Source organism: Nycticebus coucang, chromosome 16, assembly GCF_027406575.1.
Source record: "Nycticebus coucang isolate mNycCou1 chromosome 16, mNycCou1.pri, whole genome shotgun sequence".
NCBI classification, from domain to species: Eukaryota; Metazoa; Chordata; class Mammalia; order Primates; family Lorisidae; genus Nycticebus; species Nycticebus coucang.
The window spans coordinates 42,919,708-42,944,206 of record NC_069795.1 but is presented as its reverse complement, the minus strand read 5'-3'; the positions used below and the strand labels follow the sequence as shown (position 1 = coordinate 42,944,206).

The 24,499-nt window shown below is 37.4% G+C and overlaps 1 protein-coding gene across 1 annotated transcript in view; it reads left to right on the top strand.

Moving 5' to 3' along the window:
* Nucleotides 1-24,499, top strand: part of PROS1 (protein S) — a 108,494-nt gene that overhangs the window by 20,212 nt on the left and 63,783 nt on the right. Inside the window, exon 2 of the mRNA XM_053565337.1 lies at nucleotides 19,079-19,236. Within this exon, the coding sequence (XP_053421312.1) occupies nucleotides 19,079-19,236 (158 nt within the window). The remainder of the gene's footprint in view (nucleotides 1-19,078; nucleotides 19,237-24,499) is intronic.

Below are 24,499 nucleotides of genomic sequence, written 5' to 3'. Positions count from 1 at the left end.
TTTTAGATTTATTTATGCTTTTCTCTATGTAATGGAATTCTACCTTCCACATCACTATTGATATTTAATAGGGCATAATTCTATTTTTCAATCCGTCCATTAACTTCTTTATTTCACAATCATTGTAGTTAATTTTTCTTTTTTCTTGCAGCCTATTTTCATTTTATGGATGCCCGGTCCTCTCAACTTTATTTAGGATATTAGTTATACATTTTGTAAAGTTATCTTCTATATCTTATAATACCTGTATTTTTGGAGGGGTGGGTCAATTCTTACCCACTTTTTTCACACTATTAACTTCATGCAAATAAGTGGTGATCTTTGGCTATTGGTTCATATGTTTTGTTTATTTTTTTTCAAATCTTCAACAGAGAAAAATTTAAAACCACCTTTAGTTTTTCTTTATTAATCTGATACATGTTTATGTGCTTTCTGCCTCTATTTGGGAGGATGTATATAACTTCAGTGACCAAGCTTTTTATAGCCCACCAGACTTCCTATGCTAATTGAATTGTCCAGTAAGTCTAATTTCTTTTGTTAAATTCAGATTAATATGAGGGTACAAATAGTTAGGTTACATTGTTTGTGTTTCTAAGGTAAAGTTCAAGTTGTAGTTGAAACAGCTGAGCCCTTCATCCAGGCGGTGTGCTATACACACTCAAAATACGTCCATCAGGTAACAACTTACCTCTCCTGCCTCTCCTTGGCTCTTTCCTACCTCTCCCCTCGCCCCACTCGAATATACTTGTGTTATTCTTTCATATGGAAATGTAGTTTTTTTTCTATTAGATTCAAAGTGATACTTTACTAAGGAGAATGTCCTTCAACTCCATTCAGGTTAACACAAAAGATGTAAAGTCTCCATCTTTTTTCATGGCTAAATAGTATTCCATGGTATTACATATATCACAGCATGGGATTGGCACTGTATCTATGGCTAAATAGTATTCCATGGTATTACATATATCACAGCATGGGATTGGCACTGTATCTATGGAACAGAATAGAAACCTAGAGATGAAACCAGCCTTTTACTGTCATCTGATCATTGATAAACCAGACAGAAATATGCACTAGGAAAAAGAATCTCTATTCAATAAATGGTGCTCAGAGAACTGGATAGCCATATGTAAAAGACTGAAACTGGACCTGCACTTCTCACCACTTACAAAAATTGACTCATGATTGATAAAAGATTTAAATCTAAGACATGACATGATAAAAATTCTAGAGGAAATCTTGGGAAAAACTATAGATGATCTCAGCCCAGAGAATGATTTTATAAGGAAGAGGGTATCAGCAATGGCAACATCAACAAAAATAAATAAATGGGACTTAATTAAGCTAAAAAGCTTCTGAACAACTAAGGACGCAACAATCAGAGCAAACAGATGACCTTCAGAATGGGAGAAGATACTTGCATGTTATGAATCTAACATAGGATTGGTAACAGAGAACTCACATTTATCAAGAAAAAAAGCAAACAATTTCATCTATCATTGGGCAAAAGACATGAAGGGGACTTTCTCTGAAGACAGGCGGAGTGGTCAATAAACACATGAAAAAAGTGTTTATGATCCCTAATCATCAGAGAAATGCAAATCAGAACCATTCTGAGATATCACCTAACCCCAGTGAGAATAATCTACACCACAAAACCTCAAAGCTGCAAATGTTGGCATGGATGTAGAGAGAAGGATCTAGAAAGCTCTTTTGTATTAGTTGGATTACAAATGAATAGAACATTTATGGAAAGGAGTATGGAGAATCCTCAAAGAACTAAATGTGGACATTTCATTTGATTCCTCAATTCCTTTACTAGGAATCTACCCAGAAGAAAAAGAAAATCATTTTATCACAAGGACATTTGCATTAGAATGTTTATTGCAGCTCATTTCACAGTTGTCCAGACATGGAAGCAACCCAAGTGCCCGTCAACCCATGAATGGTTCATATGTTTCGAAGAAAGCCCTAAGTTCATTAGATAAACTAGGCAGCTGGCATGGTTTTTCCTGTGGTTAAGTCTAATTGCTAAACAGGCCTTTCCCTTAATTGGGAAGTTTGTCATCTGTTCCATGTATGTGGGCAAGTGCTTCCCTTTAAGTGTCTATGTGAAAATCAGGAAAGAACAATTGCTAAGGTAAAACACATTGTACTTTAAAAATAACTCTGTCTAGCTGCTTTACCAGCTTTTCCCACATGGTAATTCAGATGAGATTTGCAGTGTCATCCCAGTTCCACACATGGAACCTTCCCAAGGGATATTATTCCTATCCTTAGGAGCAGTTTTCAGGTTTTATTTTAAAAGCTAAAAATCATGGTTTCCTCTATAAATGGAAGAAGGAAAGGGAGGCTTCCAACAGCTTCGTTGTTCTGAGTGGAGTTGTATAATTAGTCTGATGCTTATTCTTAGTATCAGTTGATTTTGGAGTTTCTTTAGTGCTAGATGTTTTAAAATTGTAGATGTATAAATTTGCATTCTTTTCACTCATTTAGTTTAGTACTCAGTGGGCCCTCTTTGTGTGAAAAAATAGTATTTCTCATTAGAAATTCAACTTTTATTTATTTATATGATAATTTCTTCCCTCTATATCCTTTGCTCTTTCTTTCTGAAACTTCTCCAAGATGAATCCTTTTGGTTTCAGTGCTCATGTATTTTATATTTTTGAAATTCTGCTCTAGATTCCAAGATAGTTCTTCAAAATTTTCTTTCAATACTCCTGTTTTCACAATTCTATTGCAAATTTCTTGATTTTTTTTTTGTTGTTGTTGTTGTTGTTGTTTGTTTTTTGAGACAGGGTTTCACTCTCTTGGTCAGGCAATCCTCCTGCCTGAGCCTCTTGAGAAGCTGGGACTACAGGCATGCACCACCACACCTAGCTAATTTTTTAAATTTTTTGTAGATAGGGAGTCTCTCGGTATTGCTCAGGCTGGTCTCTAACTCCTGGCCTCAAGGGGTCCTCCTGCCTTGGGGACTCCCAAAGTGCTAGGATGACAGGCATGAGCCTTGTTTTTACTTTGTATTCTTTCATGTATACATTATTCGTTTATTTATTTATTTGTGAGACAGAGTCTCTCTGTTGCCTGTGTTGAGGGCAGGCCTATCATTGTAACTCACTGCAACCTCAAACTCCTCGTCTCAAGCAGTTCTCTCTCCTGGGCATCCCAGTCTGGATCATGGCTCATTATCTTCTTAAATCACCCTCAGATATTCATTTGACTTTTAAAAAAAACTTTCTCTTTTCTGAATTATCTTTTTTTTCTCAAGTCAGTTTTCTTGGTCTTTTTCATATTGCTGGTAGCAGTTAATTTCTTTGTCCATTATTTCTTTGGGGGGGAAGGGGACCATGGGGAGAAACTAGGCTTTGCTCTGTTGCCCAAGCCAAAGTGCAGTAGCACAATCATAGCTGACTACAGCCTTGAACACCTGAGCTCAGGTGATCCTCCTGACTCAGTCTCCAGAGTAGCTGGACTACAGGCAGGCGTCACCGCGCCTAGCTAATTTTAAAACACTTTTTTGCGTAGACTAATTCTCACCATGTTGCCCAAGGCTGATCTCAAACTCCTGGCCTCAAGCAGTCCTCCCACCTTGGCCTCCCAAAGTGCAGGGATTATAGGAGTGAGCCACCGCACTTAGCACTTTTCTTCCATATTTCTGATGATTCCTGGTAGAAATAGTCACTAACTTCCTCACTTTATGTATCAGTCTGGTCAGGCTGCTATAATGAAATAGCACAGACCATGTGGTATAAACCATAGATGTTTATTTTCTGACAATTCTGGAGGCTGGAAAGCACAGTGACCAGTTCACTTTCCGGTGAAAGCTCTTTTTTTGGCTTGCAGATGGCTGACTTCGTGCTGTAGACATATACAAATATGACCTTCCATTGGTGTGTGCACAAGGAGAGGGAGAAAGCTCAAGACCGTGATCTTGAGCAATAATCCTGTGGAATCAGATCCCCACATGTATAGTTAGTTCCATTTAGTTAATTACTTTCCTAAAGGGCCTATCTTCAACTACAGCCACACTGGGGGTTAGGGCTGCAACATATGAATTTCCGGGAAACAAAAACATTTAGTCTGTAACATTCTGCTCCTGGCTTACTCAAATTCATGTTTTTCTCACATCCAAAATACATTTCATCCTAACATTCTTGAAAGTCTTGACTCATTCTAGTATCAATTCTAAAGTCCAAAAATCTTATTTAAATATCTAAATCAGTATGGATGAGACTCAAGGTACAATTTACCTTGAAACAAAATTCATCTCCACTTGTGAAACTATGAAACCAGACAAGCTTTGTGATTCCAAAATACAGTGGTAAGACAAGCATAAAATAGACACTCACATTCCGAAACAGAGAAATCCAAAGGAGAAGAGAGCTTCTAAGCAAGTCCAAACCCTAGCAGGGTAAGTTCCATTAGATCTTAAGATGTGACACTAATCCTCTTTTGTTCTGTGTTCTGCTGCCCAGGCCCACTGGTGATGGTTTTGCCTTTGGGACCCACTGGAGTAGTGGGTCCTGCTGCTGGGTGGGGTTGCTGCACTCAAGGCTCTGCTGGGGGCCTTATCTCCAAGGAGGCCATGGGTAACCTGGCCTGTTGAAACCACAGAGTGAGCCCTATCCTCTGAATCAAAGGAAGAAGCAGCTGTGCTTCTACAGCTGCAGTGAAGTGACAACTATGGTGATCTCTGAATGGCTTTCAGGGTCATTCTCTTTTCTTAAAGAATACATATATACAGAGACTCCTTCATTTCAACTCATTTTGTATGCTTTGGTCCCAGCTAGCAGTGTTTCTGCTAGTGCAATTTCATCTCTATTTGTGGCTTCCACTGAAATGCCTGATTAATCTGTGGCTCACAGCCATATTAATCTCTTTATCAAATAGTTGTTCATCCATACCCTTAGTTTCTCTTAAAAACAACCTTCCTCATTTTTTCTTTCTTTTTTTTTTTTTTCTTTGAGACAGAGTCTCAAGCTGTTGCCCTGGGTAGAGTGCCATGGTGTCACAGCTGATAGCAGCCTCCAACTCTTGGGCCCAAGTGATACTTTTGCTTCAGTTTTTCTATTTTTAGTACAGATGGGGTCTCATTTTTGCTCAGCTGGTCTCAAACTCATGAGCTCAAGCAATCCACCAGCCTTGGCCTCCCAGAGTGCAGGATTACAGGTGTGAGGTTAACCTTCCTCATTTTTTTTTCTTTTTTTACAATATGGATAAGCTGAGGACTTCTAAATATTCAAGTATTTTCTAAATCTTCAAGTACTTCAAGTACTTGCTTTTTGTTGTCCTTGTTTGTTTGTTTAGTAATTCCTTTATAATTCATCTCTTTCCTCTTGTACTTTTCTGTGAGCAGTAAGGAAGACTCAAGCCACACTTTCCATACTTTGCTTAGAAATCTCCTCAGCTAAATATCCAATTTTTTTACTTGCCAAGTTCTACCTTTTACAAAATTTAGAATACGATTCAGTCAAGTTCTTTGGAACTTTGTAACAAGAATAGCCTTTCTTCCAATTTCCAATAACGTGTTCCTTCTTTTCCTCTGAAGAGTCTTTAATGTCCATATTTCTATAAACATTCTTTTCATGATTATTTATGTACACTCTGAGTAGATGGAGGCTTTCTCTCAACAATCTCCTCTGTCTTTTTTTGTTTTTCTGAGCCCTCACCAGAATTGCCTTTAAACTGTATTTACATTTATATCAACATTACCTTCACTGCAGTCTAGGCTTTTTCTAGTATATTCCTCAACATTCTCTCAGCTTTTATCCATCATCTAGTTGCAAAGCCATTTCTACATTTTTAGGTATTTGTTGCCAAAATCTGTGTTAATCTGTTTGGGCTGCTATAATGAAAAATCTAGATTGTATGGCTTAAAAATCATAGAAATTTATTTTCTCATAGTTCTGGAAGCAAGAAAATTTAAGGTTCAGGCCAATTCATTTTCTGGATAGAGCTCTCTTCCTGCCATGCAGATCACCGCCTTCTCGTGGCGTCCTCATACGGCCTTCCTTTGTGTATGTGTGTTGATGGAGAGAGACAAAGTGAGGGAGGAAGGCAGGGGAGAAAGGGTAGGGGGAGAGAGAGAGAGAGATGTTTCTCTCTGGTGCCTTTTCTTATAAGGAAACTAATCCTATTGATTATGGCCTCATCCTTCTGACCTCGTTTAACCTTAATTACTTTCTTTAAGGGCCCATCACCAAACAAAGCCACACTGGGTGTTAGACTTCAACATATTAATTTTGGGGTGACCCAAATGACCCTAGTCCATTACGCCTTGTCAAATAGAACACAAATGCTTATTTTATTATTTTGCTTACTGTGGAAGAAAATAAGTAAGATATTCATTTTTTCTGTGGCTGCCTTCTGTGTTTTTAATGTGGACCTGAGTTTCTGCTTGTTAAATGCACCTTTTCTTATTGCTTATTTTATTTTCCTTCTTTTCCCTGATTCCTTATTCCAATCATATTCTCTCCTTTTCTTAATAAGTTGTTATTTTATTTCAATTATTTAGACTGGATCTTATAGCCTTTTGGACATTCAACAAGAAATTATGAGTGGCTGGTAGGAACTGTATTAAATTATAAACACCTACTCCATGACACACCAATATTCCAAATAATCTCACCTCCACATAATAGCTTTAAAAAAATAATAATATCCTGAGTTAAAAGGGGAGCCTTTTGAGATTTGGAATTGAGATTGAGATTGAGATTTGGAATCCTTGTAAGCCTCTAAACACACTTCAGACTTGTTTATTTCAACGATCTGGGAATCTTGCAAGAAGTGGGATAGTGTAGAATTAAGCCAATACTTTTACTGTTGTTTTTAAAAATGTCCAGGAACAGTTTGCCTTTGCTTTTCCAAACATAAATACAGACCCAGGCCAGAAAACTAATAGTACTGATGCCTTTATAACAAAATAGGTCAAATAGAACAGAAACAAAACATTTTCTGTGCAGTAACCTCTTGGTACATGACGTCAAAATCAGAGGGTGTTTTGGTGTTCCAAGTGGGTAGGAGATAAAAAAGAGAAGGAAAGCTTAATATGTGAATATTTTGCTGCACATCATGAAAGAATCCTCTTGTTGTAGTCTTAGGAAGTTCAACCAGTTTGCAATGTAGTAATCAAGAGAAAAAAAGAGAGGGTTATAGAAAATTTTTTTTCATACCTTGCCAAAATCTGAACTCTTGAATCCCTTCAAATAGAGTGTCTTCATTTATCACTCACCAAGAGCAAACAAATTAAATAAAAGAAATTTAGCCAATGTAAATTTTTTTCTGGGTAGTAGCTGTCATATCTTTTCAGTAGAGAGAGATATTTGTTATTCTGGAGGGAATAACTAATAGGTACCGCTCTCTTTATGACTAAACCAAAGGTTTTATACTCCGGAGACAATGGCCCAGTGATTTTTTTTTTTTTTTTAAATCCTGGAATTAGGACTGTAAAGTTATAATTAAATCTGAGAGTAAGGAGAGGTACATTTCACTTCTGCTGTTGCTAAACAGTCCAAGCATTGTGTCCTACTCATTTATTGATCTGTTGCAGAATAGGGTCAATGGTCACATTTTTTTTTTCTATATTCTTTTTATATTTTTTATTTTATTTTTTAATTTTTGGTGGGGGCTGGGTTTGAACCCACCACCTCTAGCATATGGGACCAGCGCCCTACCCCTTTGAGCTACAGACGCTGCCGAATGGTCACATTTTTTTTTTTTTTTTTTTGCCGGGGCTGGGTTTGAACCCACCACCTCCGGCATATGGGACCGGCACCCTACTCCTTGAGCCACAGGCGCCGCCCATGGTCACATTTTTTTAATGCCACTTGTGGCTTTCCTACTTCTAAATACATGTCAGCCGATATGATACTGGAATTTCGCTCTTCAGTAGGTCCTTGGTCTTGGGGATTTGAAGAATGAACCACGGACCACAGATCAGTGGTAAGATAGGACTTTTATTAGAATTTTAGAAAGGAATACAGAAGAAGTAAAAGCACCAGAGCTTCTGGAAAGGGGAAAGAACTGAAGAACTCCCTCAGGAGTCTCCACATGGGCTCTTTTATCTAGGGGTCTTAAGTCTAGAGGATTTTATAGTCTTTGTTCCTGAGAAGGGATTAGGGTGTGTGCTCCTACCAAACGTGGGACCACCCAAAAAACCATCACAGGCTGCTTTGTTCATGATCTTATCAGAGCCCAGAGGTGTGTCCCTCAAAGGCAGTCTGCTTGTGCCTGGAAATGGGGGTCTGACCTCTGACCTCACCTGGGCCTAGAGAATGGGGGGCTTCCTGTCTAGCCCTGAGTGGTGGAATCCTGGATCACTTACTTTTCTAATCCACATGTTTTAGAACTCACCTTTATATCATTTCCTTTTTCTTCTCTTTTACTTTTCTGAACTTAAATACTTATCTAGACTTACACTTTATGATTTTTTTTTTTTTATAGAGACAGAGTCTCACTGTACCGCCCTTGGTAGAGTGCCGTGGCGTCACACGGCTCACAGCAACCTCCAACTCTTGGGCTTACGTGATTCTCTTGCCTCAGCCTCCTGAGCAGCTGGGACTACAGGTGCCCGCCACAACGCCCGGCTATTTTTTTGTTGCAGTTTGGCTGGGGCTGGGTTTAAACCCACCACCCTCGGCATATGGGGCAGGCGCCCTGCTTGCTGAGCCACAGGTGCTGCCCACACTTTATGATTTTTAATTTACTTAAAATTATTTCTCATCAGCGTATGTACTGCCTAGTCCTTTTGAAAGACTGAGCTGTAGTTCACCTTTACAAAATATTTTTTAAAACTATTTCTACCACTTACCACAATAATATCAGAAGAAATAGTTGTTCCACAGAATTTTTTTTTATCTTTTATTATTCTCTATGTCTTTTTTTTTTTTTTTATGAAATCATGGCTGTATACATTAATGTGATCATGGGGCACCATACACTGGTTTTATAGACCGTTTGATACATTTTCATCACACTGGTTAACATAGCCTTCCTGGCATTTTCTTAGTTATTGTGTTAAGACATTTACATTCTACATTTACTAAGTTCACATGTACCCTTGTAAGATGCACGGCAGGTGTAATCCCACCAACCACCCTCCCTCCACCCATCTTCCCCCCTCCCTCCCCTACCTCTCCCCCTTCCCCATATTCTTAGGTTATAACTGGGCTATAGCTTTCATATGAAAGCCATAAATTAGTTTCATAGTAGGGCTGAGTACATTGGATACTTTTTCTTCCATTCTTGAGATACTGTACTAAGAAGAATATGTTCCAGCTCATCCATGTAAACATGAAAGAGGTAAAGTCTCCATCTTTCTTTAAGGCTGCATAATATTCCATGATGTACATATACCACAATTTATTAATCCATTCATGGATCGATGGGCACTTGGGCTTTTTCCATGACTTAGCAATTATGAATGGCAGGTCTATTTTTAGATTTTTAAGTATTCTCCAAACATCTTTCCAGAAGGAATGTATTAATTTGCATTCCCACCAGCAATGTAGAAGTGTTCCCTTTGCTCCACATCCACACCAACATCTCTGGTCTTGGGATTTTGTGATATGGGCTAATCTTACTGGAGTTAGATGCTATCTCAAAGTAGTTTTGATTTGCATTTCTCTGATGATTAAGGATGATGAGCATTTTTTCATATGTCTGTAGGCCATGTGCCTGTCTTCTTCAGAGAAGTTTCTCTTTAATCCCTTGCCCAGCCTGCGATGGGATCACTTGTTCTTTTCTTGCTTATACGTTTGAGTTCTCTGTGGATTCTGGTTATTAAACCTTTTTTGGAGACATAATCTGCAAATATCTTCTCCCATTCTGAGGGATGTATGCATGCTTTACTTACTGTGTTCTTGGCTGTGCAGAAGCTTTTTAGTTTGATCAGGTCCCAGTAGTATATTTTTAAAGCTGCTTCAATTGGGTGGCACCTGTGGCTCAAGGAGTAGGGCGCCGGTCCCATATGCCAGAGGTGGTGGGTTCAAACCTAGCCCCAGCCAAAAAAAAAGCTGCTTCAATTACCCAGGGGGTCCTCCTCATAAAATATTTGCCCAGACCGATTTCTTCAAGATTTTTCCCTGCACTTTCTTCAAGTATTTTTATAATTTCATGTCTTAAGTTTAAATCTTTAATCCAGTGAGAGTCTATCTTAGTTAATGGTGAAAGGTGTGGGTCCAGTTTCAGTCTTCTACAGGTTGCCAACCAGTTCACCCAGCACCATTTGTTAAATAGGGAATCTTTTCCCCACTGAATGTTTTTAATTGGCTTGTCAAAGATCAAATAACGGTAAGTAGCTGGATTCATCTCTTGGTTCTCTATTCTGTTCTAGACATCTACCTGTCTGTTTTTGTGCCAGTACCATGCTGTTTTGATCACTATCGATTTACAGTATAGTCTGAGATCTGGTAGCATGATTCTTCCTGCTTTGTTTTTATTTCTGAGTAATGTCTTGGCTATTTGAAGCTTTTTCTGATTCCATATAAAATGAAGTATTATTTTTTCAAGATCTTTAAAGTATGACAGTTGAGCTTTAATAGGGGTTGCATTAAAATTGTATATTGCTTTGGGTAGTATGGACATTTTAACAATGTTGATTCTTCCCAGCCAAGAGCATGGTATGTTTTTCCATTTGTTAATATTTTCAGCTATTTCTTTTCTTAGTTTCATAGTTCTCTTTATAGAGATCTTTCATGTCCTTTGTTAGATAAACTCCCAAATATTTCATCTTCTTTGGCACTACTGTGAATGGGATAGAGTCCTTAACTGCTTTTTCAACTTGACTATTGTTAGTATATATAAAGGCTGCCAGTTTATGAATGTTGATTTTTGTAACCTGAGATGCTGCTGTATTTCTTGATCACTTCTAAGAGTTTTGTAGTAGAATTCCTGTTGTTTTCCAGATATACAATCAAATCATCTGCGAAGAGCGAAAGTTTGATCTCTTCTGGTCCTGTATGGATACCCTTGATCACCTTTTCTTCCCTAATTGCTATGGCTAAATGTTCCATTACAATGTTAAAGAGCAGTGGAGACAATGGGAAACGTTGTCTGGTTCCTGATCTAGTGGAAATGATTTCAATTTAACTCCATTCAATACGATATTGGCTGTGGGTTTGCTGTAGAAGGCCTCCATCAGTTTAAGAAATGTCCCTTCTATACCAATTTTCTTAAGTGTTCTGATCATGTAGGGATGCTGGATATTATCAAAAGCTTTTTCTGCATCAATTGAGAGAATCATGTGGTCTTTGTTTTTTAATTTGTTTATGTACTGAATTATATTTATAGATTTACGTATATTGAACCAGCCTTGAGAACCTGGGATAAAACCGACTTGATCATGATGAATAATTTGTTTGATGTGTTGCTGGATTCTGTTTGTTAGGATCTTGTTGAATATTTTTGCATCTATATTCATTAGTGATATTGGTCTATAATTTTCTTTCCTTGTTGGGTCTTTTCCTGGTTTGGGGATCAGGGTGATGTTTGCTTCATAGAACTTGTTGGGTAGTATTCATTCTTTTTCTATATTTTGAAATAGGTTGAGTAATATAGGTACTAGTTCCTCTTTAAACTGCGCATGCATTTTCTAATCCCCATGCTCCACCCAGGTCAGTACTGCCTTAGGCAAACCCCTTACTCATGGGGCCTGCATTTTCATCCCAGATCTTTTCCGCTGGTGGTTGCCACCTGAGAAGATGCCTGACCTCCTCTGGTTGCCCAGAGAGACAGGGGGTGTGACTCTGAAATATCCAGGGGTGAGCCCTATTGTTGCCAAAAATGGCTGCTGCTCTGCACCTCGGGGCACCGCTGCTCCTTGTGTGGTTCCTCTCAGCCAACCGTCGTCTCCTCACTCCCTTGCCGCAGAATCAGCCCTGACCAGCAGCAGTCCATGCCCTGTCCACACCTCTTTTGTTTGTATCTTTGCGTTCGCACCTCGCCTCAGCAGGATTGATATGCATTCTTCAACCTTCTCTCTTGGCGCAGCTCTAATCCGCCAGATTACTTGCTAAATTTCTGTCCTTTAACTCTCCTTCTGGATGGGAGCCTCTGTGGAAAGCTGGCTTCAGTCAGCCATCTTGTCTCTGCCCCCTTTCTACAGGTCAGAAGTCTAAAATCAAGGTGTTGCAAGGCTCTGTTCCTCTGGAGGAATCAGGGAGGATCTAATTCCTTGCCTTTTGCCGCTTCAAGAGGCTGTGCACATTCCTTGGCCTAGGCCTCTTCCTTTCTGTTCCACAGTATTATCTTCAATAGGAACCAAAATGCAAAATTTAGGGAAAAGCACATATAATAGCACTTTTCTTTAAAAGTAAAAAGGAAGCATAACACACAGATCAGCATAGCATTTTTTCCTAAAGCAACAAAAGCTTTTCTAAAAGCTGATAATAATTATATAGTTTGGTGAATGCTTACTTAAAAACCTATCTTGGGTTTTTATTATTCTTACAACCTTCATATTTTTTAATTGCTCCCTTCTCCCAATTGGAAATCTTCTGTGGTAGAAATCTTTATGAAAAAAATGAAAAATTTTATAGTTAATTAATATGTGACTATTTTAAATAAAATTTATAATATTTAGCCATATGTTTTATCATTATTAATGAAAGGTTTTTTTATATTACATGCAATTTTATTTCTCAGGCTCTATTTAAAGCAAACACACCATTTCAACAATTGAAACATATGAGGCACAATTATATCTCAAAGTATTACAGGCTTATTTTCCCTGTTTGTACCGTGAAAGCCATTTTCCCTTACTTCATTTAACACTGAAGCCCAAACAAAGATAAAAACACTCTGCCAGCCCAAATGATAGCCAAAGAGTCTCTTCTCAGATATCTCCTTTGCCAGTTCTTTTATTCTTGGAATTCCAAATAAGAAGAGCCTGGGGAAAGGAGAGACAAAGTAGAGCTTACAAGATGAGGTTTCAGGCAGAGACGCGGAAGAGTCATCTGTGCAAAAGACAAGGGAGCAAAATGGAACAGCTTCAGAGGATCTGCTGTCCAGAAGCTTGGACCCTCCTCTGGCTGTCGCCTCACCCTTGTCTGACTGATTGTTTTGGACAACCAGCCTGTCTGTGGTTTTGCTCTCCCATGAGTAGCAAGTTTTGATACCTAAGTGGGGAAGAGGACCTGGGGGAGGCTGGCCAGTGTGGAAGTCGACTGGTCCACAAGCAGAGCCTATGCTAACTCCACTGTCCTTACTAAGGATGCTCTTGTGAAACCAAGAACAATAAATTAATTACTTTCTAAAGCTAAGACAATCAAATTGACATTCAAAAAGCAAAAATTTACCCCCGCTGAAGGGAGCATGTGAAGGCTTTGAAGACAATATCAAAAGAAAACTCTAGTAAGTGTTTGAACAATGGTTCCATTACAGTCATAATTGTTCAGCCAGCTATGGTTACTATTTTGAAGATGGGCTTACTTAGACAAGTTAAAAACTCAAGCTGGCTCAGTCATATTTCTTATCTTGAAAGACTCATAACTCTCCATTATAACCTAAAATTCTGAACCTGAATGTAACATTTTCCAAGCAACATAGTTGGGTTTTAACAAGGATTTCCTTGAGATACTTCTCAATACTAAGAAGGGAAATACATGATAAGATAGTGTGCAAATACAAAAAAAGAACACGTTTTGGAGGCGGGCTGCACTGTGTTCTCCATTGTGGGAATCTGGTAAAATTAACTTCTCTGAAGTTTGGCCTATTCATGTATAAACTGGAAAAGTATGATCTACCGAGAAGAAAGTTGTAAGGAGGGTTAAACGAGATAATGCACACTAGAGTTTATGTGCTTCTATGTCATGGTTATTATTATGATAAATAATGGAACTTTTTCGACATTCCTAAAGGCCAGCAGGGCTGCTATTTTTGGGCAGAAGGGCATTGAGCAAACTAGTTAAAGGACTCCGAACCACATACTTGCCTCATCCTACAGTCCTGTAGTCCTTAATTTGGATCTGTGATGTCAAGTTTCTATCTTTCTGTCAAGAAGCGATAGATACTCTCGAAAGCCACTCCGTAGATAGATGGGTCTTTTTTTATAAAGGACAGTAAATGTCTTATTTTAGACATCAGACGTATCCACTGCACAACCACGTAAGTTATTTTTTTTTTTATTTTTTTTTTTGGCCGGGGCTGGGTTTGAACCCGCCACCTCCGGCATATGGGACCGGCGCCCTACCCGCTGAGCCACAGGAGCCGCCCGTAAGTTATTTTTTTAAAAATGAACTCAGCTTGTAGCAGCAAAGCAAGAGCAGAGTCGGAGCTGTGGCAGTGGAAATTATGGGAGAACAAGCATTTAGAAAGTTTTTTCTCGTTAGCTGAGTATTGGTTGAAAAAAGTACAGCTGAAACCAAGATAGACATTATACTTTCAGAAAAGTCCCAAGGAAATGTATTGCAAGCAATAGTAGTAGCTGTTTGTTTAGGCCCTAGAGGAAAGAGGGGAGAGACTCAGTCAGTCAACAGGAATGTTGGAGGTAAAATTCTTCTCCCATAATATGGAGGCACCAAAGCAATTCTAGACCACAAGAATTATTTATTATATGGATATTATGACATTCTTAGAAAGGATGTACATTGAAATAAATCACAGTTGAAGCTGTCCATTCCACGGGAAGTTCTGAAATCTTTCTTCAGGTAAGAGATCCATGTGTCTCTCTTAAAATAATGTCTAAGCTGGTGAAATCCAACGTCTCTAACATTTAGTTCACTGTACTTCTAGAAATGTTTCCAAATAAAAATATATAAATGGAAAAAAAATCGAATCAAGTACATCATGGATATTTGTGTATCAAAATACACAGAAGAAAAGAGTACTGGGCTAAGATCTGGATATATTTGAATTCCATTAGCATAATTTGCCAGTTCTGTGACCTTGAAAATCATGTCACCACTCTGCTTTATTTTCTTGAATAGTAAAATGGGGGTGATAATTCTGTCCTATCATTTATTTCATTGTGTGAAGACCAAACAAAATAATTAATATACATGTTAAAAATTGTTAAGTATGTCAATTTAAAGCCCGTTTGGCTGAACCAGGGTGAAATAAAGCATAAACATTCAAATTTGGTGCAAATATTTAGACACAATTACTTTTTTATTATTACTGTAATTATTCGTTAGGTCAAGGGTCTAACAATTTTCTCTTTTGATATTTCTCTTATGAATAGAGATCATAAAATTCCCTTTTTCTGAGAAGCAGCAGATAGTAATGGATGGGTTGTAGGTGTGAGCATTGGAGTGCCTCTGATCTGTGATCTACTTTTGTTGTTGTTGTTTCGGTAGGGGGTTGTTTGGTTTTTTGAGACTGATTCTCACTTTGTTGCCTAGGCTAGAGTCCTGTGGCATTAGCGTAACTTAAAGCAACCTCAAATTCCTCTCTTCCAGCCTGGGGCTGCCCAATAGCTGGGACTAAAGGCACATGCCACAATGCCTGGCTAATTTTTCTATTTTTAGTAGAGACAGGGGTCTCACTTTTGCTCAGGCTGTTCTTGAACTCCTGAGCTCAAACAATCCTCCCACCTCGGTCTCCCCAGAGTGCTAAGATTACAGGCCTGAGCCACCACACCTGGCCTTTTTATGTATTACCTTTATAATTACAGTAAATATATAGCATGCTTTTACCTGAGTTTCATTTTCTTTACATAATGGAGATTATGTTTTCTTTTATAAACTTAGGTGCTCATTACTTTAAATCAGCAATTTGGTTCTCCCTGGGTGGTTGAGAACTTCTCTTTTCACAATATGAATATAATATGTGTTATTATACCTGGTCTGTGTCCTTTATGGGGGGGCCTCAGTAGAGAAAGAGATATTTTAAAATATAAATATTAAGCTCTTAATTCCAAAACTTAATATTTTGTAAGAAAGAAATGCCAAGAAATAAATGTGGTGGTTTTTTTCCCTTAAGTTCATCTGACCTTGTTTTTTGAATCAATTTATTCATTGTTCAATGAAAATTTTTCCCTAGAAAGAATTATATCTTTGCTTTGAAGTTCAGAAGACCTCCCCCCCTTTTTTTTGCTATATTTGTTACAGAGACGCATTCTTTTTTTTTTTTTTTTAGTAGAGACAGAGTCTCACTTTATGGCCCTCGGTAGAGTGCCCTGGCGTCACACACCTCACAGCAACCTCTAACTCCTGAGCTTACGCGATTCTCTTGCCTCAGCCTCCCGAGCAGCTGGGACTACAGGCGCCCGCCACAACGCCCGGCTATTTTTTTGTTGCAGTTTGGCCGGGGCTGAGTTCGAACCCGCCACCCTCGGCATATGGGGCCGGCGCCCCACTCACTGAGCCACAGGCGCCGCCCAAGAGACTGATTCTTAAAACTACTTTAAATAAATGAGATAATTGCCCCTGTAAAGCTCTTACATTGTGACAGAGGGGTCATTTTTCAGTCAGTAATACATTTGGAAGGTTGCATGCTCACAGAGTACCATATTTTACACACACACAGCCTTGATTTAATCTTTATCTTAAAGAGCAGTGATAAAAACGTTTAGAGAAAGGGTTATAAATATAACGGAAACATTTTATTTATTTAGCTTTCCACTTTGGGAAGAGAAATAAACTAACATTATATACTTCACTCTTGAAAGATTTTCATTTAACTCAGTTGATAAATTTGGTGACTGTTGATTCATTAATCCTTTTGCTTTTTTGTTCTCCCTTCTATGGCCAACTTTTGAGTATTTATTATTTATTATTCACCAGATAATAAGAGACAGGAAAACGAAAAGAAATTCTAATGTTTATATTACTTGTTTTATCTTCTTAGTGAAATAATTATTTGTGGTTAAAAATCAGGATAAAAAATTATTGGTAGATTTTATTTGTGCTTTTAAAATTTTTTATTAAAAAACTATGTTCTGGACAGGACATGTGGCTCATGCCTGCAATCCCAGCATTCTGGGAAGCTGAGGTAGGTGAATTGCTTGAGCTCAGGAGTTGGAGGCCAACCTGAACATCAGTGAGACTCCATCTCTAAAAATTGCTGGCATTGTGGTGGACCCCAGCTACTGGGGAGGCTGAGGCAAAAGGATCATTTGAGCCCAAGAGTTTGAGGTTGCTATGAGTTATGACACCTTACCCCAAGAGTTACAAATTAAGACTCTCTCAAGGGAGGGTAATTGGTGGGACCACACCTATGGTGCATCTTACAAGGGTACATGGGAAATTTACTAAGTGTAGAATATAAATGTCTTAATACAATAACTAAGAAAATGCCGTGAAGGCTATGTTAACCAGTTTGATGAAAATATTTCAAATTGTGTATAAAACCAGCACATTGTACCCCATGATTGCATTAATGTACACAGCTATGATTTAACTTTTAAAAAAATCCCCCCAAAACAAACAACAACAAAAAAACCAAATAAAATCTATGTTCTGTTTCTATGCCAAAATAATAAATCCAAAACTTTACACTTTCCTTTTTCTTTATTCAAATATAATTATTAGCAGTTTGAGTGTCCTTCTAAACACTTTTCTCTGTGTTTTTTCACATGATATTGCATACCTACAACTTTGGTTGATACATAAAGGTTTATGCTGTGAGTATGGCATTTTGCAACTTACATTTTTGGCTTAATATCTACCTTAGAGATTTTCAGTACAAGAGTATCTTCCTTCTTTATAGCAGCTGCATATTATTCCATAATACCGAATAACTTTTCTATTCCTGCCTTTTTTTTGTTTTTTTGAGACAGTGCTGTGACATCAGCCTAGCTCACAGCAACCTCAACCTCCTGCCTCCACCTCCTAAGAAGGTGGGACTGCAGGTACCCAAAACAATGTTTTTGTTAGAGACAGAGTTTCAGTAAAGAGGCTGGTCTCTAACGCCTGGCTTCAAGCAATCTTCACTCAAGGACTGCTAGAGTGCTAGGATTAAAGGCATTAGCCACCATCCCAGCTGCCTCCATTCCCCCCTTATAGATAAGTATGTTGTTTCTAATTTTTTGATTTTACAATCTTTCAGAAAACATTCTATGCATGTTTTATCCAGCACTCGTGGATATGTGTAGGACATAGTTAGAAGCAAAGTTGCAGAGTATGTGTGCTTTCAGTCTTATCAAATTACCGTCACACAATGCCTACCAGTTGTACGTATATTCCCACTTCAAGTGTAACAAGTTTTGTTTCCCTTTATCCTCATCAATACATTTTACTATCATATCATCCTTCTACATTTTTCAAATCTGATAGTTAAAACTCTAATTTTAAAAAAATCTTATGTTTTACGTTTATTAGCTTTTTTCTTGTAGTGAAAGTTTATACGTTTTTATTTATTCTTTTCTTTTACTTTGTTTAAATTGTTTAACTGATTTTGTATACAATCTTGAACACATTTATTGATTGGCTGTTTTTAATTTGCAAAATTAGCTTATAAATTCGGGATGTTAGTTTTTCTGTTCTATATAATGCAAGTATTTTCCTCTCGTTTGTTGCTTGATATTGAACTCTTTAATTCTATTTTTGTTGTTTTTGGATTCTTCAAAAGTATTTATAAAATCAAAGTTACCATTTTTTCCTCTCTGCTTTTTGTATTTTGGGCTGCACATAATGCCATCTTTTTCTCGTGAATTTGTATTTTCCTGTTTATATGAATAATCAAATGTTTTAGCTTATTCAGTACTTCTCAAATAGCTGATTTGACTGTACTCACGCCTTGCCTGTCTCCACAAAGATCACAATAATTTCCTATTAAAATTGAGAAAATTTATTTTGCTTTAAACAAGTGTTACTATGACTTTTGACATAGGCATTTTGTCATGATGTTTTTCCCTTTAATAAGAAGGTAAACATATGATCTGGTGTGTTTGACTTCAAGCATGAATTTGAATAATTTTTGTAGGTCATTATACAAGTGTTGTAGCTGCAACCAAAGCTGCTCTTCAACTTGTTAACCAAAGTGCTCTTTTATCTGCATTCTTTTCTTCATTCAACCACACTGATTATAAATGTCATGAAATTCATAGCCAGAACAAAATTTTTAACTCTTCTTGTTTAATAAAATATTTTAGATGAGAAAGTGAAAGATGTATTCATAAAAACTTATTTTTTTTCTTTAGTTTTGTCAAAGCAACATGCTTCACAAGTCCTGGTTAGGAAACGGCGTGCAAATTCTCTGCTTGAAGAAACCAAGCAGGGTAATCTTGAAAGAGAATGTATTGAAGAACTGTGCAATAAAGAAGAAGCCAGGGAAGTCTTTGAAAATGACCCCGAAACGGTAAGAATCCATGGAAATCATCAAGCTTGCGCACCTCAACATAATAAGTTGAACATTTACAGCTGGAGCTCCCTTGCATTCTATTTTAATGTTAATGATTTTATATATCACCTTCCACATGTAACTACCTGCATTTCAGAAAGTGCCTTCAAGGAAAGGTGGGCTTGTTGTAAAGATACTCTTGCCAATATTAATCTGCTGTGTCCAAAGTTCATTATCCTTAAATAATATTGACCTCATGATCTTTAAATATTTTCCCCCAACCAAAGTTTGGTAGTATTAGGGGGAGAGGACAGGAAGTCTCAAGTGTTAACGTAACGTGTGTGTGTGTGTGTGTGTGTGTGTGTATACACTTGCATGTACATGCACATGTATTTGGATTGTTATCACTATGCTTTGTTAAATCTCTCCATTGGCATTTATTTTTAACTAGGCTTTAGAAAACAGGGCCATCTGATCCAGAGCTTGGTACACAGCAAGTACTCAGTGAATGCCTAATGCAGAATTTATTACAGTACTGTGTCCACTGAGTAAACTTTAATTTATACAGATACTCTTGGAACGTTTTCTGAGCCTACTTTATATGAGCAATAAGCCCTATGATTATAATTTACACCTTTAGTGTATAGCATTTTCAAAGTTAGTCAAGAAAAAATTAATCATTAGGGGCCCCTAGACTTTTATCATTAGTCTCTGTCATTTTCTTAGAGGAGGATATTCTCTACTATGATCTGTGGATAGGAGTATAAATAGTGCCTTCAAAAATTAGAGGAAGGGTGCCTAGGTGTGGTGGCCTACACCTGTAATCCTAGCACTTTGGGAGGCTAAAGCAGGAGGATTGCATGAGGCCAGGAGTTCTAGACCAGCCTAAGCAAGAATGAGAACCTGTCTCTACCAAAACATAAAAAAATAATAATTAGCGGGGCTTGGTGGAGTGTGCCTGTAGTTCTAGCTACAGGACTAGCTAGGGTGGTGGTGGCGGGAGGATCCTTCATCCAAGGAATCTGAGGTTGCAGTGAGCTATGGTGACATGACTGCACTCTAGCTAGGACAACAGAACAAGACTCTGTCTCAAGAAAAAAAAAAAAAAGGAAAAGAATTAGTATGAGGGGGACCTTGAGAATTCAAATTGAATAATCTTCATGGTTACCTAAGGTATTTAAGGTATTTTTCCCAAGATGAACTGTGTAACCTAGAGCAAAAGAGGGAGAACTCAAATGCAAAGTACCTGCTATATTTCTGCCATGGCTCCAGGACTACAGAATAGGTCAGAGACAATGAACAGGAATAATAAATATGGTTGGAATATTTATCTGAACCAGTAGCAACTTGTGTTCTCTGGGGCTGCTATTTAATCTTTTTTAACTCCACTTACTCTAACAGGTTAAAAGGGAATTTAAAACTCCCCAGAATTGAATGAAAGTGTTTCTCTCCATATTTTATTGCTTTTTGTGAATATGCACTTGGCGAGATAAAGATATCCACACAATATGATGGAATACTTTTATTGTGTAGGAAACATATATATATAATGTATATCTGCCTCATATATATAATATGTTTTTAACATATTTTATATTTCCATAATAAAAAGTAATGTGTGCAAATATATTAAATATTACAAATTGCCATATTGAAAAATAATACAGTGTATATAATAGTGTATATATACATAATGTCATATATATGGTAGTGTATGTGTATACACACACACACATATTTCTTCTTATTACGGAAATTTTAAATAAGTTTTACATATCTAATTAGAGAGAAAAGTTATCAACCATCTGCCATTTTTGTTTTTCCATATTTTAGCCTATCCATTCTAATTTTTGTTTTGTTTTCCTGAGCATTTTAAGGCATACCTAAGGCATATAATATGATATTATTATAGCACCTATACATTCTTATCATTGTGGATATGTTCTTCTGTTCTTCAAGAGTAGCCTCTAAGTAGCAAAAGACGAGTGAGGGGGACAACTGCAAGGGGGAAGAGAAAAAACAGGGGAGAAGGAAAACTCCTTTACACATGTGCGCACGTCCTCCCGTCCACTAATTCTAACATTGGTCTCATTGACAAAAAAGAAAGAGATGACAGAGAGAGGGAGACCGAAATGGGAGAATGAAATGAAAGACAAAGAAACTGTTAATGTTTATCATTTTCTACCCTACCCCAACCATTCCCTGGCCACATCCCTAACATCTTGCTCCCATTTCCAGTCTTCACCTAATTATTTCCCTGTCCACCCCTCTCTATGTATTTCTTTTACCATCACATCATCACTTTTTGAACCCCATTTGTTGTTATCTTCCTGGCTTTTCTTATGTGGAAGACAATACTATTGTCTGAATTACTTGGTAGGAGATTTTATCCTTATAATCCAATGGGTAAGTGTAACATAGGTTTGTATGTGAGAGGATGAAAGAATGAGGGCTTTGGCTCTGTACTTGATGAAGATATGACCTATACTTACTAAATGGTCAAATTAAGTATGTTTTGTGTAGAAATTCTGATTTCTTATGAGGCGCTGGTGTGGTATAAATGCCACATGTTAGATATACATGAATGGGTTTGTGGACCAGTCTAGGAAATTACTGTCAGAAATTTTTAACATTTTTCTTCCTTTGGTAAGGCACATTCCTTAGTCCAAATTACTCATTTACAGACAAACTTTTGGTACACACCAACTTAAGTAAGGTATTCCATCTATATAAGGTACTAAAGAATAAATGTACACTTTAATTAAATTCAAATTATGTCACTATTATTCAACATTGTTATTCAACATTGAATCTAATGGAGGAAATTAACATGACATAAAATGTGTCAAATGACTATCCAGTCATTATGGAAAAACTAAAGGATTTATAAAAAGGGAGATGTTTAACATCTTATTTTTTTTAATTATTATTTTTATTTTTTATTGTTAAATCATAGCTGTGTACATTTGTGAAATCAAGGGGTACAATGTGCTGGTTTCATATATAATCTGAAATATTCTCATCAAACTATTCAGCGTAGCCTTCATGGCATTTTCTTAGTTATTGTATGTAGACATTTGTATTCTACATTTAGTAGGTTTCTCCTGTACCCATTCTAAGATGCACTGTAGGTGTGGCCCCACCCATTACCCTCCCTCCACCCTGAATTCCCCCCTCCCATCCCTTCCCTTGGCCCTTTCCCCATATTCTTGTGCTATAGTTGGGTTACACCCTTCATATGAAAGCTATAAATTAGCTTCATAGTAGGGCTGAGTACATTGGATACTTTTTCTTCCATTCTTGAGATACTTTGCTAAGAAGAATATGTTCCAGCTCCATCCACGTAAACATGAAAGAGGTAAAGTCTCCATCTTTCTTTAAGGCTGTGTAATATTCCATGGTGTACATATACCACAATTTATTAATTCATTCGTGGATCGATAGGCACTTGGGCTTTTTCCATGACTTAGCAATTATGAATAGGGCTGCAATAAACATTCTGGTACAAATATCTTTGTTATGATGTGATTTTTGGTCTTCTGGATATATGCCCAGTAGAGGAATTATAGGATTGAATGGCAGGTCTATTTTTAGATCTCTAAGTGCTCTCCAAACATCTTTCCAAAAAGAATGCATTAATTTGCATTCCCACCAGCAGTGTAGAAATGTTCCTTTTTCTCCACATCCACGCCAAGATCTCTGGTTTTGGGATTTTGTTATGTGGGCTACTTTTACTGGGGTTATGTGATATCTCAAAGTAGTATTGATATGTATTTCTCTGATGATTAAGGATGATGAGCTTTTTTTCATATGTTTATAGATCCTGCGTCTGTCTTCTTTAGAGAAGATTCTCTTCAAGTCCTTTGCCCACCCTGAGATGGGATCACGTGTTCTTTTCTTGCTAATACTTTTGCGTTCTCTGTGTATTCTGGTTATTAAACCTTTATCAGAGGTATAACCTGCAAATATCTTCTCCCATTCTGAGGGCTGTCTGCTTGCTTTACTTACTATGTCCTTGGCTGTGCAGAAACTTTTTATTTGATCAGGTCCCAGTAATGTATTTTTGATACTGCTTCAATTGCCTGGGGAGTCCTCCTCCTAAAATATTCACCCAGGCTAATTCCTTCAAGAGTTTCCCTGCACTTTCTTCAAGTATTTTTATAGTTTCATGTCTTAAGTTTAAATCTTTTATCCAGTGAGAGTCTATCTTAATTAATGGTGAAAGGTGTGGGTCCAGTTTCAGTCTTTTACAGATTGCCAGCCAATTCACCCAGCACCATTTGTTAAATAGGGAATCTTTTTCCCCACTGAATGTTTTTAATTGGCTTGTCAAAGATCAAGTAATGGTAAGTAGCTGGATTCATCTCTTGGTTCTCTATTCTGTTCCAGACATCTACTTCTCTGTTTTTGTGCCTATACCATGCTGTTTTGATCACTATCGATTTATAGTACAGTCTCAGGTGTGGTAGCATGATTCCTCCTGCTTTGTTTTTATTGCTCAGTAATGTTTTGGCTATTCGAGGTTTTTTCTGATTCCATATAAAACCAAGTATTATTTTTTCAAGATCTTTAAAATATGACAATGGAGCTTTGATAGGAATTGCATTAAAATTGTATATTGCTTTGGGTAGTACAGACATTTTAATGATGTTGATTCTTCCTAGCCATGAGCATGGTATGTTTTTCCATTTGTTAACATCTTAAGCTGTTTCTTTTCTTAATGTTTCATAGTTTTCTTTATAGAGATCTTTCCCGTCCTTTGTCAGATAAACTCCCAAATATTTAATCTTCTTTGGCACTACTGTGAAAGGAATAGAGTCCTTGACTGTTTTTTCAACTTGGTTATTATCAGTATATATAAAGGCTACAGATTTTTGGGTGTTGGTTTTGTAGCCTGAGACATTTCTGTATTCCTTGATTACTTCGAAAAGTTTTGTAGTAGAATCCCTAGTGTTTTCCAGATATACGGTTATATCATCTGCGAGGAGTGAAAGTTTGATCTCTTCTGACCCTGTGTGGATACACTTGATCGCCTTTTCTTCCCTAATTGCAATGGCTTAAACTTCCATTACAATGTTAAAGAGCAATGGAGACAATGGGCAACCTTGCCTGGTTCCTGATCTAAGTGGAAATGATTTCAATTTAACTCCATTCAATAAGATATTGGCTGTGGGTTTGCTGTAGATGGCCTCTATTAGTTTAAGAAATGTCCCTTCTATACCAATTTTCTTAGATGTTCTGATCATGAAGTGATACTGAATATTATCAAAAGCTTTTCTTG